The sequence below is a fragment of the Torulaspora globosa genome, chromosome 6 (assembly GCF_014133895.1).
Source record: "Torulaspora globosa chromosome 6, complete sequence".
In the NCBI taxonomy this organism is placed as follows: Eukaryota; Fungi; Ascomycota; class Saccharomycetes; order Saccharomycetales; family Saccharomycetaceae; genus Torulaspora; species Torulaspora globosa.
Genome location: NC_050732.1, coordinates 874,380 through 888,436, shown reverse-complemented (window position 1 = coordinate 888,436; position 14,057 = coordinate 874,380). Strand labels below are relative to the sequence as shown.

General features: G+C 48.6%; 8 protein-coding genes across 8 annotated transcripts; 3 read left to right on the top strand and 5 right to left on the bottom strand.

Moving 5' to 3' along the window:
* Nucleotides 1–49: 49 nt before the first annotated feature.
* On the bottom strand, nt 50–1,189 carry RAD17 (Rad17p; the record flags this gene model as incomplete). Its single annotated transcript, XM_037284913.1, has 1 exon — nt 50–1,189. The coding sequence occupies one exon, from the start codon at nt 1,187–1,189 to the stop codon at nt 50–52; it is 1,140 nt and encodes a 379-aa protein (XP_037140809.1).
* Nucleotides 1,190–1,282: 93 nt separating this feature from the next.
* Nucleotides 1,283–1,714, top strand: PEX22 (ubiquitin-protein transferase activating protein PEX22; the record flags this gene model as incomplete). Its single annotated transcript, XM_037284912.1, has 1 exon — nt 1,283–1,714. One exon carries the CDS (start codon nt 1,283–1,285, stop codon nt 1,712–1,714), a length of 432 nt encoding a protein of 143 aa, XP_037140808.1.
* Nucleotides 1,715–1,721: 7 nt separating this feature from the next.
* On the bottom strand, nt 1,722–2,372 carry SCP1 (Scp1p; the record flags this gene model as incomplete). Its single annotated transcript, XM_037284911.1, has 1 exon — nt 1,722–2,372. One exon carries the CDS (start codon nt 2,370–2,372, stop codon nt 1,722–1,724), a length of 651 nt encoding a protein of 216 aa, XP_037140807.1.
* Nucleotides 2,373–2,411: 39 nt separating this feature from the next.
* ACS1 (acetate--CoA ligase 1) lies at nt 2,412–4,544 on the bottom strand (the record flags this gene model as incomplete). Its single annotated transcript, XM_037284910.1, has 1 exon — nt 2,412–4,544. One exon carries the CDS (start codon nt 4,542–4,544, stop codon nt 2,412–2,414), a length of 2,133 nt encoding a protein of 710 aa, XP_037140806.1.
* A 441-nt stretch (nt 4,545–4,985) lies between these two features.
* HG536_0F04570 (transient receptor potential ion channel family protein) lies at nt 4,986–7,289 on the top strand (the record flags this gene model as incomplete). Its single annotated transcript, XM_037284909.1, has 1 exon — nt 4,986–7,289. One exon carries the CDS (start codon nt 4,986–4,988, stop codon nt 7,287–7,289), a length of 2,304 nt encoding a protein of 767 aa, XP_037140805.1.
* A 302-nt stretch (nt 7,290–7,591) lies between these two features.
* HG536_0F04560 (Zn(II)2Cys6 transcription factor) lies at nt 7,592–10,558 on the top strand (the record flags this gene model as incomplete). Its single annotated transcript, XM_037284908.1, has 1 exon — nt 7,592–10,558. The coding sequence occupies one exon, from the start codon at nt 7,592–7,594 to the stop codon at nt 10,556–10,558; it is 2,967 nt and encodes a 988-aa protein (XP_037140804.1).
* Nucleotides 10,559–10,651: 93 nt separating this feature from the next.
* Nucleotides 10,652–11,389, bottom strand: AIM2 (the record flags this gene model as incomplete). The annotated part of the gene is made up of 1 exon (XM_037284907.1): nt 10,652–11,389. The coding sequence occupies one exon, from the start codon at nt 11,387–11,389 to the stop codon at nt 10,652–10,654; it is 738 nt and encodes a 245-aa protein (XP_037140803.1).
* Nucleotides 11,390–11,835: 446 nt separating this feature from the next.
* On the bottom strand, nt 11,836–13,794 carry GEM1 (ERMES complex Ca(2+)-binding regulatory GTPase GEM1; the record flags this gene model as incomplete). Its single annotated transcript, XM_037284906.1, has 1 exon — nt 11,836–13,794. The coding sequence occupies one exon, from the start codon at nt 13,792–13,794 to the stop codon at nt 11,836–11,838; it is 1,959 nt and encodes a 652-aa protein (XP_037140802.1).
* Between the last annotated feature and the right edge of the window lie 263 nt (nt 13,795–14,057).

Here is a 14,057-nt window from a genome sequence, read left to right as displayed (position 1 = left end):
GATTCGTACTATACATAGTTGAGTAATTAGAAATTTGCAATTTGTTAATTCAAAAGAATAGCGGTAAGTCATTTTTGAAGGGCGAGGCCCGACGTCCATTCTGGAGGTCAATCTCTTCACGGTGAAATGTTGGGATATTCCCCCTGCTATTGCTGCCAGCGCCTATGCCACTTGAAGCGGCTTTCTCTCGTTCGCCGCTATCCATCAGTATCTCTATATTCCTTTTAGCGCTATCGTCAAATTGCTCTCTTTCGATGAGGCACACTTCGACTACAATCCCGGGGTAATCTCTCGGTAGCTGCATTTGTCTTGGTCCATCAAGACTTCTGGCTCGATTTATCGTAGGCCTCGTCTCGGAAACAAGAACATCATCTGTTTGACTAAGAATGTTGACGCTTAGTAGTCCGTGAGCATCCATTTTGAACAACACTTTACTGGCTATGCGAATACTCATTCGCATTTTGTCAAACAGATTGAAATCAAAGCTGGCAATTACCAGTCTACCATGTATCACCGTTTCATAGTCTGTGTCGTAGATCTCCAGTTTCTCAAGGATTGATCTACTGTTTGGCAGTCGTATTTTGGAAAGACCAAGTTGTGAATCTGATATAAGCGCGAAGACATGATCACCATTATCATTCGTCTTTGCAAACAAATAGCATTCTTTACAGCCGGTCTCCTTAAGTTCATTCATTGCTGCATAAAGCACGTCGCCCTTGATTATGCATTCAAAAATGACTTGATCTCTATCGATCTCTAGTCCCCCGTTGGTGCTGCCCTGTACGAGGTACGTTGAGTATTCAACACGTTCTGAAACTGTAGAGTCTTCGAATATGAGCACAAATGGTGATCCGTAGCCATCGTATGACATAGTGCACTCTACAACGTCATCGATATTTCTGTTAGCCACATTGAAGCTATCAAGCAAATGGCTTATCTTAACACAAACCTTAGTTGGCTCCTCGTTGTCATTGCCATTATCGTATGAGAAGGACATAAACAGTTCCCTCGCTAGGAATAACTGGATACGCATTACATGGTTCAGTTCCCTGGCAAAGGATAACCCATCATTATCTATGAAAATGATCACTTCTTCCTTGATGCCGAATGGTATAAGACAGTTTAGTGCTGTTGTAATGTGGTCGATGTGAACCGTAGAAGCATTAAATAGGGTGCCATCGCGTCTCATTCCTTCCGTTGTTGCAATGAGGTGGTGCTCGTCTTACAGTGAAAGGAACGCGTTTAGTAATGAAGCACTCCGAGGGCACAACAATGTCGGCCGATGAGATCTAGAGATCACTCTCGGAGGCTACTTGGTGTTGTCGGTGCCATCAGTGCTGTCTGTGTGACAGGTGGTTTAATTGCTTACTGGGCACTATCCCCCAGCACCAGCGATGGCTCGAAACAGGAGCGCAGGGGATCAAGGTGCATACTAGTCACAAAAACCATTGCTGACTCCAACAAGATCAACTGGGAGTCGCTGCTGAAGGAGGATGTTGTTCTGGTGGTGGTTCCAGGGGTCATGTTTTTGCACCAGAGCTACAAGGTGATCCGTTGCAGCACAATGAGCGGGCTCTGGTCGTGCGTAAGACATTTGAAGAAAAAGCAGCTGTTGTTGAAGCCTGATGACCTCGAAACATCAATGCCCGCAGATGTCCCGCGGTACGTTGGTCAAGTTATACACATTGCGTCCGAGCTGGACCTAGCAGACTAAAAATTACTCACTTGATGTCTCTTCTTTGACCAAACACGACTTTCTCTGTGCTCTGCGAAGCTCCGCCCATGTATCCGTACTCCGTGGTACTCCAACCGGTCTGCAGGTGGCTAGGTTTCTGCTTGACTGGCGGACGAGGCCTCTTGGTCGCCAACTGCGGTCCCAAGACGACAAATTTCTGCGGATGCTTCTTGTTTGCATATCTCGACAGCGACTTCAACGTCTGATATACTATCGCGGGATCCTTCTCCTCGAACAGATCGACTGTCTGGAACAGTTCGTCCTCGGGCACCCCATAGGACCGCGCAAAGCCCAAGAACTGCGATATCTGCTCCATTTGCACAAACGGCATAGTCGACTTTCTCCATTTGATTAGTTCTCTTCCATCCCCGACATCAGCGATGTACAATCGGTTGGCCAGCCTACACAGGACGGTACCGTCCTTGAGACTCTCGAGCAGCGACTGTGCTGGCTGCTGGTCCTCTAGAACTGACTGAAAAACCCAGCGTTTGATATCCTCAATGGACTCCTGAGAGAACTTACGCTCACGCAGCAACTTCAAGTCCTCGTCTAGTGACGTAACATCGGCAGCCGTCCCGTAGCTCATCAGCCCCTCGGAACAAGCAAATACGTTAAGCGTCTTGAGTAAGTGGTACATAAGAATACGGAAAAAAAATAACAAGAGACAGAAATCTAATCAGAGCTTTACCGAGTCGATCAAATGTCTCACGACTCCAGGGTTCGACAACGTGGACACATCGCCCAGTTGGTCAGCTTCGCCAGCGAGAATCTTCCTGAGGATCCTTCTCATGATCTTGCCCGACCGCGTCTTGGGCAAGTCGTCCACAATCACAATCAGCTTAGGAGCAGCAAAAGGCCCGATATCCTTTCTCACAGTCAGAATCAGATGTTTCTTGATGTCCTGCAAATCCACGTCCGAAGCCTGCGACCAGTTCGATTTGTTCTTTAGCACGACAAACGCCGCGACCGCCTGGCCCGTCAAGTCGTCATGGAAACCAACCACGGCACATTCAGCGACAATGGCGTCCTCGATAATCGCTGCCTCAATCTCTGCTGTAGACAACCGATGGCCCGACACGTTGACCACGTCGTCCACACGGCCCAAGATCCAAATGTAACCATCCTTGTCGCGTGCCGCGCCGTCGCCGGTAAAGTACACGTTCTTGTAAGGGCGCAGATACGTGTCGAGATACCGGTCGTGATTGTTCCAGATGGTTCTGGCGAACGACGGCCAGGCGCCCTTGACGGCGAGCACGCCCTCAGCGTGGTCGCCGACGATCTCGCGGCCAGTAGTCGGGTCCAGGATCGCTGGCTCGATCCCGAAGAACGGGAACGATGCGGAACCGGGCTTCATGGGCGTGACGCCGCCGGCCAGCGGCGTCACCAGGTGCGACCCAGACTCCGTCTGCCAATACGTGTCGACGATCGGGATCTGGTCCTTGCCGATGCGGCTCGAGAACCACTCCCAGACCTCGGCGGCTATTGGCTCGCCCACCGAGCCCAGACACCGCAAGGACTTGAGCGAGTAGCCTTCAATGAACGAGTCGCCTGCACGCTTCAACAGCCGCAGCGCTGTGGGCGCCACGTAGAACTGCGTCACGCGGTGCTTGTCGATGATCTCCCAGTACCGCGAAAAGTTGGGGTACGCAGGGGTGCCTTCGAACACAAGCGTAGTGCATCCGTAGAGAAGGGGTCCGTACACTACGTATGTGTGACCGGTGATCCACCCGATATCGCCCGCGGTGAAAAACACGTCCGGCTGGTGCACGTCGAACGTGTAGCGCATAGAGAGCAGCGCACCGAGCAAATATCCCGCAGTGGAGTGCTGCACGCCCTTAGGCGAGCCTGTGGAGCCGGACGTGTAGAGCAAGAACAGCGGATGCTCCGAGTCGACGGGCTCGCAGGGGCAGTAGCCCTTGTACTTCTTCACCTCGTCGTCCCAGTCGAGGTCGCGGGGCCGCTGGTACGACACCGCCTCGTTGTGCGTGCGCTTGTAGACCAGCACGTGGCGCACGCGGGGGCATTCCTTGAGCGCGTCGTCCACGATGCGCTTCGTCTCGACGATCTTGCCGCCGCGGCGCGACTCGTCGGTTGTGATCACGACGCGGGAATCCGCGTCGTTGATACGGTCGCGAAGCGAGTTCGACGAGAACCCAGCAAACACGACGGAGTGGACGGCGCCGATCCGCACTATCGCCAGCAACGTCACCAGCGCCTGCGGGACCATCGGCATGTACACCGCCACGGTGTCGCCCTTGCGGACCCCCATGGTGTGGTACAGCACCTGCGCCACCTTGCACACCTGCTCGAGCAGCTCGCGGTACGTGAGAGTGTAGCCCTGGCCGGGCTCGTCGCCCTCGTAGACGATCGCCGCGCGCTGCGGCGACGCCAACGCGTGCCGGTCCACACAGTTGTAGCACGCATTCAGCTGCCCGTTCAGAAACCACGCGTTCTGCTCGAACGACGGCTTCCCCGTCACCGGATCCGGCACAAACACCGTGTCGAAGTCACGCGTCCAGTTCAGAAACTGGCGCGCCCGGTCGCCGAAAAACTTGGCCGGGTTCTCGATCGACTCGCGGTACAGCCGTTCGTACTCCGAGATGCCCTCGAGATGCGGGGAATAATGGGGCGCGAGCCCAGGCTGCAGCCGCTCCGCTATCGGCAGCTGCTTGACCGCGCGCACGCTCGTCAGATGCTCGTACTCACGGGGCGTGTCGTGCTGTTGGGCGACGGCAGCAGCCTTGGCAGGCTTAGGGACGGCCAGGCTGGGGCCGTCCTGGGTTAAGGATACGTTTGCGGTAGGGGCCATGGAGTTATGAGTTGGTGCTGTAGTGGGACAGACGCATAAGTACTCTATGGCGGTGTCGGCTTATTTATATAGCGACGTAGTGCTCGGTGGAGACGCAGGGTCATCGACCCACCCGAGCAGTCGTGACGCTCGCACCACAGGCAGCGCGCTGTCGGCGGCTGTTGAGGACTTTGGTCCTGCAGGGGGTTCCCCGCGGTGGTCCGGGCGGAAGTGCGGAGTTGGGCCCGGAATTGTGGACGTCAGACAGTAGGCCGGGTAACAGAATAGCCAGGCCGGGTAGCGGCGGGGCCGGTTTCGCGTCGTTTCTCCTCCACGTATCTGCTGCTAATTATACTATGGATGGAACAGCCTCTCTTGCAGGACTTGGAGCGATAGGCTGCTATATACTTGACTAGTTGCAGAAACAGTGTCGGAGAACCAGGTTCAGGACAGTAACGAGCGATGAAGTGGAATTGGCTGCAAGGAGGACTGGCAGCGCTGGTACTGGTGCTCCGGTGCGCCCTGGTGGGCGCAAACAACGTGAGTGCGAGTTCAAGCCATCTGAGGACCTCGTCGCTGCTGACATGTATGGAGAATTCGGAGTTCACAGCTTCGTATTTCGACGTGAGATACTATCCCGGGAACTCGAGCGTTGTGTTCAAGATCGACGCGACGACGACGATTAGCGAAAATGTTACTGTGAAGGCGGAGCTGATCACGTATGGGCTCAAGGTGGTGGAGCAGACGTTTGATTTGTGTTCTTTGAATGAGGTGACGCTTTGTCCGCTCTCCGCGGGACGTATCGACGTGCGGTCGAGCTACACGATAAGCAGCGATATCACGAAACAGATCCCGGGCGTGGCGTACACGATTCCGGACCTCGACGCACAGATCAGAGTTGTGGTATACTCGCGCAACGACACCGAGTACTCGCGGCCGCTGGCCTGTGTCCAGGCGGTGCTCACCAACGACAAGACCGTGCAGACAAAGTACGCTTCGTGGCCGATCGCTGCGGTGTCCGGGATCGGTGTGTTGACTTCAGGGTTCGTCTCTGTTATCGGGTACAGCACCACTGCGGCACACATCGCGTCGAATTCGATCTCGCTTTTCATCTACTTCCAGAATCTCGCCATCACTGCTATGATGGGCGTCGCTCGTGTGCCCCCGATCGCCGCGGCGTGGACCCAGAATTTCCAGTGGTCCATGGGTATCATCAATGTCAAGTTTATGCAAAACATCTTCGACTGGTATGTCCAGGCTACGAACGGGGTATCTACGGTGGTCGTCGCCAACAAGGACGTGTTGAGTATCAGTGTGCAAAAGAGAAACCTGGAAAGACTCGCCAAGAGAATCAGTTTGGCGTCATCAGCGGACTACAGCTTTGAATCTTTGTTGGATGATTCGGAGTTGTACACAACCACTGAGCGCAACACAACGGAGTATTCGTCGAGAATCCTCGTGTTGCGCGGAATTGAAAGAGTGGCTTTCAAGGCAGGTATTGAACTATCAAATTTGTTCCTGACAGGTATCGTCTTCTTTCTGTTCTTTTTGTTCTGCGTGGTGTTTTGTTTGATCTTCTTTAAAGCACTTCTGGAAGTGCTGACGCGCGCAAGGCTGATGGCAGAAAGCTCTAATTTCTTCCAGTACAGGAAGAACTGGGGCAGCATCATCAAGGGTACGCTCTTCAGACTCGCAATCATCGCATTTCCTCAGGTCTCGCTGCTCTGCATATGGGAGTTCACACAAATCGATTCCCCCGCCGTGGTGGTCGACGCGGTGGTCATGTTAACCGTCGTCACTGGCTTACTCGCATATGGTACCGTGAGGATAATGATAAAAGGTCGCGAATCCCAGCGGCTGTACAAGAATCCGGCATATTTGCTTTATGGTGACGCAGGCTTTTTGAATAGATACGGGTTCCTGTATACCCAATTCAAGGCGGATTACTTCTGGTGGTTGGTGCCCCTGCTGTGTTACAGTTTCCTGAGATCCCTCTTTGTCGCTGTGTTGCAGCAGTATGGCAAGGCCCAGGCTATGATTATCTTTGTGATCGAGCTGGCTTATTTCGTATGCCTATGCTGGAAAAGACCTTATTTGGATAAGAGAACCAACATTTTCAACATTGCCATCCACTTGGTGAATCTGATCAATTCCCTGTTCTTTCTTTTCTTCAGCAACCTTTTCAAGCAGCCGGCAGTGGTATCCTCGGTGATGGCTGTCATTCTTTTCGTTCTAAACGCAGTTTTCGCTTTGTTCCTCTTGATCTTCACCATCATAACATGCACATTGGCTCTGTTACACAGGAACCCAGATGCTCGCTACCAGCCACTCAAGGACGATCGTGTCTCATTCATTCCAAAAGTTCAGGGCCCCAACGGCACCGCATTTGAACATGCAAATAAATCTGAAGCAGAGCTCTTCGAATTAAGGAAAGCTGCAATGGATACAAACGAAACTGACCAGGAAAAAATCCTCCGTGCAGATGCCTTCGGGAACGGTAACAATAAGACCTTGTTTGATGATGAGGCTAGCACTTACACTTTTTCAAGTTCATCAAACAGATTTGGCGCACAGAGCGGCGTACCGCAACCTGTACAACCAACATCAGCTGTGTTGGGGAACACCGAGACACTTGGAAGTTACGACCACCCCAGGGCAAATGCCGCAAATGGCAGCAGAAGCAATTTAATGAGGCCCGAGACGAGCTTTTACAGCCACAATAACAACGCATCACATTCACCATACCACTCAAATTCCTACTTGTGAGATATTCATATCAATATATCATACACTGTATTACCATTACACAAGAACGGCCACTTAGCCTATATAAGTACCTTTTAAGTGCAAGAGGCGGCATATCTTCTATCTTCCACATATTCTTGTTACTTCACACTCATGAGCTCTAAAGTTGTATTTTCTCATAGTCTGTCGGGGTTAATGTTTTTCCCCTTGGCATCGTCTCTTGACACTAGAACACCCTGTTACTCAGGAAAGGCTGGATCAACTTTCTTATCGGTCTGATACTTATGGACTAGGAAGGATATTGAACCTGATCTTGCGTGTTTATGTACATGCAACCACTGGGATTGGATAGCGGGAGCGGTTCTACGGCTCTAGGTTCGCTGGAGGAGGGTCAAATGCCACCGTCATCGGGCGCTGATGCTCATACAAAGAAGCGCAATAGGATATCTTTTGTTTGCCAAGCCTGTCGACGGTCTAAAACTAAATGCGATCGCGAGAAGCCACGATGCAGCAGGTGTGTCCAACATGGTATACAATGTGTGTATGATGTGGAACAGCAACCGGCGCCAAAGAACCCTAGCAAAGATGCAACTATTGCACGGCTGGAGAAAGAAGTGGCGTATTGGAAAAGTAAAGCACAAGATGGTTTAAACAAGGAACAGCATTATACCGGTGCGTCTAAGCGACTTCGAGAATCAAGTTATCCTTCTGGTACACAACAGGCTAAGAAAGTCAAGGGCTGGCCGGCATACGGTGTGCCCGATCTAGATGACATCCAGGTTAACCTGTACAGGACACATCCCTGTATGATTATGAATAGAGTCATGAAACGCGAAGTTAAACCTCTGTCGGAGAATTACGCAATCACACAGGACCCTTTCCTGTCTGGCCTGATTGCTGCAGTGTTCCTAGGTCCGTCGAATAATACCATGATTCCGGCGTTATCAGCAAATGCCAGTGTCTCCAGAGCGCTTCCGTCTGTCAGAGATAATGTCTCTAAGCTTAAAGAGAAGCTCATAAGCCAATGTCACAATGAAGCTCAAAAAGCGAGAATAAACGAATTCACGGAAAGAATATTACAGAATAACACCAAAGATAGGGTGCGAGTAGGGATGCTGCCTAATGCCATGAGGTCCTCATTCGATCGAAACTACTTGGAGGATATCTGCCCAAGCAACGGCGACTACTCAGAAGCGCTAAAGTCGTTCATTTTAGAAATGCAAGAAATATTGCCCCCACTTAAGATACTCAATAGCTACAAGGCACATTTTTATGAATGCGTTTTTCCTGACCTTCCGTTTCTGAATAAGCAACATTTCGAAGAATCATTGGCATCAACCTTATTCGAAGATGAAGATGACCCCACCAAGATCAAGATCAAACTCGGCCGTTCCAGACTGCGAAGCAAGATGGAGAATTTATGTATTCTTCTCGTCATATTAAAATTGTCATATATCTCACTTTTATTCCTCAATGAAGGAGCGGAGGAGATGGATAGCGACAGCAACAGGGATGTCATCAATAAATATCCAATTGGTAATGAGACTATTCTTTTAGCTGAGAATGTTCTATCTGCTGAGAATTTGTTTGCCTGTGCGAACGAAAACATCATAACGTGCCTCCTTTACATATGGTCATTCTTTATCTATTCACCAGAAGAGGGCGATTTTTTTCTTGAACATCCAACCGATGTTCTCACTGGAGTAATTGTCATGTTGGCCTCCTCCATAGGGCTCCATCGTGATCCGTCTGACTTTCCTAGGATGTGCGAATTGGAAGATCCAAGCGTAATAATTCACAGAAGGACATTATGGATTGCTGTAATCACTACTGTTTGCCTCGAATCAAGCTTGAAAGGTAGACATGCCTTGTCTTTGGACACTGCAATGGATCAGTTTATGAACCTTAAAGGTTCCCATGCTATGGAGGATTATATGCGGAAAATCAAACGAGACAAGCTCGGACAGGATGCCTTTGAAATAAGGGTGCATGAGCTTTGTTTGAAGCGCTCATTTTTGGCCCTGCTGATTTATGATATGGATAAGCTATCTTTGACCTATAGAGGCTCATTCAATTTAGGTGAAATGGAGGAATTACGAGGCAGGATTGAAGACTTTCTCGCCGAGACCTTTGACACTAGAAATCTGGAAAAAGCACCCGATGGGGCAATACATGAAACCACCGAATTCCGCAAGTCCAATATGGGTAAGGCCCAAAATTCGATTGGTCTGCACTCAGTGATGATGAGCAGAGTAGTGCTTTTAAGGGCTTCAATGGCACTGTTTTACCATTTTGAATCAGCTGCGATAGAAAATTCCGAACAATTGCCACTTTACGGAAAGTATCTTGTGCGTGTATGCTCTGACGCGCTCACATTGATAAGTTTCATAACCAAATATTTTGGCGATGGATATAAGTCTAGTTTGCTGCCGTCTTATTGCTACAATATCACAAAAGGTACTCAAATCGCTCTTTCCTCAACATTTTTCGGGATGCTGGGCATCATTATGAGAATAGAAATGGCTAACAATATCATCTTCTGCAATTATCAGGATGAGGCTTCAAACAACAGCGATCATTTGCAGACAAGCAATCAAAAGATGGAAACACTTAAGGCCCTGAAGATGGATCTTGAGTCTGCCTTAGAAAGTGTGTACCGTGTGGCATCCAAGCATCTAAGGTTTACATATTTTTCGGTATTCAAGATGCTAGCTCTTTTCGATGTCATTATTCAGAGGATGAAAAAAGGTGAACTGTGGAATACCATGTTAAGGCTAAGGCATGTCGAAAAGATGAACCAACGATCAGTTAAAGCTTTGAGCATGGCTTTGGCTTTGGATCTCGATGGTAGGGGTACAGTGATTAGCCAATTGAAGAAGAGAAACCATCTGGTGCGCTTGCCAGCCGAACACTTGAGTGCAATTTTCCGAGAGGTGAGAGGTGTAATAGACGGAGAAAACGCAATTATTCCGAAGCAGGAGTCGGCGGCATCTTATCCGGCTTTCTCCGATAGAAGCTTGGCAGGTAACAATGTCAATCTTGGCAACTTCGACAAGCTTTTTTCAGCTGCGGCTCTAAGCCAGAATGTGGACATACAATCGAGTTCCCTGGGTACTTGCGAAGCAAGCCATGCAAGCAACGACCGCGCAGCGGCTAACAACGATGCTCGATTGATAAATGATCATAAAAACGATTTGGACCTAGCGTCCGCCGTTCCCATGGATTTTCCGGGTCTTTTCGGCGGTCTGGACCTATTCGACTACGATTTTCTATTCTCCAATGACGGCTGAACAGCTTCGCATACTAAGCTTGATTAAAAATCGGGTTAGACGCATAGAGTTATATAAAGCATCAAGCATACATGTATTACACGGCCAATTGATCTATGAGGAGAAATTGTTGAACCAACAGATTTGGTCAAGCAAAACTTTGTTCCTGGCGTATCTCACGCACGGGTTGTTCTCATCCCCTCTAACAGCAAACCCATGCGAAACTCCACTGAAAAGGTCCAATTGATATCTGGCACCGATTTCAGTAAGCTTTTCTTCAGACAAATGTCTCATTTCAGGAGGAAAAATAGCATCTGTCTCAGCAGCAGAAATCAGCAGAGGTTTCTCCTTTCCGATCGCAGCGAGCTCTTCAATCGAGACATAGGATGGATGAGCAATGGCACAGGCATCGGCTGCTCCTTCAGTTGCATGAATCTGCTGCACAGCGTATTTAGCGCCGAAGCAGTGGCCGACGACGCCAACGAACTTTGGCGAGTGCTCCTTCTTCAATCCTGACAAGAATTGGTCCACCACTGATTTAGTTTTGGCAACATTATGTCTTTCCTTCCATGCATTGAAATCGACTGAGCCATCGAGTCTCTCGAGGGCTTCACCGAAAAGAATATCTGGGATATAGACCCTATAGCCAGCATCACCCAAGTGATCTGCAATCATCTGGGTATTTTTGAGCTTGTGACCAAAAACATCAGTCAAGATAACTATAACCTTTTCATTAGATGCAACTCCAGTGATGTAGGTCTCAATATCATACAGTTCGGCAATGCTACCTTTAGGTGTTCCTTCGTGATAAAAACCTTTAAAACAGCAAGCAGCTGGTGGATGGGATGCCATTGTGATGAATCGCTGCGATTTGATACTTCTTTGTCAATATTAGAAGGCAGTCAGGACAAGTGACCTTCGCTATTGGTCTTTATATGTGAAGTTCATAACGCTATACGCCGTTCTATTTCCTTCCACGGAATGTCCCACATGCCTGGGAAACCGAAAACAAGCAAGCCAACAAGAGATGCAGGAGATCTAAAGTAGGCAATTCATATGCGTGCCAATTGAATTCCTCCATTGTCGTTTACCTTGCCAACATAATTACGTAAAAACATGATGACGTAAAAACATGATTACGTAAAAAAGAAAATATGCTTGTAGAATTCTGAAATGCCAAGCCAAAAACCTTCCTCAGTCTTTCTTGCAGTCGAAGAATTTTCCAGGCATCTTACACAGATTGGGATTCCACTGGCTTCGAGTGGTGCTACGGATGGAATGGAGCGGCAATGCGCTCGTCAACTGTATCGCGAAGGCCTAATGAGCTTGGCCACACCGAAAGCAAAGAGCGCCAGAAATCCTGCAGCGGAACCCAGAACCATTGCAGTTTGCCTGTAATTGGATTCTTGCAAAGCAGCTTCTGGCGGGAAGCCGGGAGTGTGCTTTCCCGGAAAGAGGCAGGCTTCCGTGATCTTCATGAAAAGTTCATTCAGTGAGCTTAACCATGTGGAAGACACATGCAGCGGGTGGTTCACATGTAGCTGCTCAGCAAATTCATCAGGCTGGAGGTGGCATCTCTGCTGGACCTTGTCCAGGTCTGCTTTGAGGGCTACGAATAGGACGGGATAATTGTTTAGGTATTCGTACTTGTCAAAGAGCTCTGCCAGATAGGAAAAGGACTCCGGGTCGCTTGAATCGTAAGTCAGACATAGAACATCACATTCTTTCAGTTTTTCCTTATTTTCGAGAACTGAGGTCTCCTGTTGTCCGAACTCTTGGAGAATCAAATAGTACTGCTCTCCTCCCTTAAGTTCTAAACTGTTGACGGCTATTTGTGGTTTCAAGGTCGGAGAGTATATCTCAGTGAAGGATCTACCAAGAAAGGACTCTAGAACCATACTCTTACCACTTTTTGCGTTTCCGATCATGAAGCAGTTGAAAACCTTGCGGTCGGTTACTGGCGATCGATATAGTCTTCCTGCTCTTCGTCTCATCTTGCGAGATTTGGTTATCTGCAAAGCCAGCCTTGCATCCTCTTGGAACCCAAAATATACCAAATACGCAGTGGTTATTCTATAATCGAGAAAAGTAGTCATGCTCCATTGCGCTAACCAGCCTTGTAAGGTGATGCATCCTCGGCTGTTCACGACGGTAGAAAACGGAAAGTTGGTGGCAGACCACAGTTTCGGCAGACCAGGCGTACATTTGAAAAGAAAATGGAGCTCTTTGCTGTTCAATCCACCATCATTATCCTTGTCAACCCTCAGAAAGAGATCCACTAAAAATCTGTAACCCTTTGGGCTCAATTCGATACTCGATGTGTCAGGAATATTCAGCTTGGGATACAAAACTTTATTCTGAATTGATAAAGAATCGGTGTACTGGAAAGCGCGTAATACACCCCAAGTTGTTTCGTGTCTACCTTTCTCAGCGTAAATCTTGTTTAAAACCAGAAAACCATCTCTTGTGATGCCTTTTTCGGGAACGTACAGTTCACAATCCGAGTATTCTTGGGAGGGAGCTGATATGTCTGTCAATGTCTGTTTTATAAAACTTAGCTCGTTTGCATCAATATTCCTATGGAAACATTTCTTCTGCAGTGCTGTTATTTCCTCATCATTTAGATAATTATCCTGGTCCTCATCGCAAAGCAAAAAAATCCTCTTCAGGGCTGTCACTACTAAGGGTTTTAACTCGCCAATTCTTGCATCAAACAGCGGAGCGATCGGATGGGTTATCGAACGCTGACACAAGTAAAATGCCTGGTTCACGCCGAACCGTGTCTTAGCACTCGTCTTAATGCATGTATCAACCTCCTTGAATTCCATCAGGATCGGAATGAACTCCTCATCTTCCACCTTGGTATCTTCTGCCTCTAGCCCAGTGGTATTTTCTCCACAGTCGTCACATTTGTTCTTACACAGAATCACTGGGATGTTTAAGCCAAGAGACCGGAAGGTCATCATCCAATACAATGAAATCCGCTCATATGATTCGTGCCCGCTGTAAACTAGCCATATCACATCAGCACTCTTCAGCTGTCGCTGCAACTCGAGCGGGTCATTATTACTCGTGTCTATCAGAACGGTATTTTTGGGTGAATACGGACTTGACGAAAAATCTCTTGGTATTGTCACCGTGGGTAAAACATCCTGCAGATTTGGTATGAACCTATCCTTAACGAGAGCGAGGATCAGACTCGACTTACCGACTCCATTGTCACCGCATAAAACCACTCTTATAGTCTCCTTCGTCATGGGACAAAAATGATATATGTCAAACCCAAAGCAACGATCAATCTAACTGCCCTCAAGGCCTCAAGTGGGACCTACTTTCATAGCTTCTAAGCTAAAGTTGGTATCGACCGCTATACTTCTTAAGGCTTGATCAGAATTAAAGATCACCATACACGAAGAACCTTAGAGTAAGCGGATCTCAGAAGGGTGGCAAAGAATAAAGAACCGACTTCTCTTGAAGAGACTGGCGGGCAGCAAGAGCCAGGTCGAATAGTTGTTCAGAA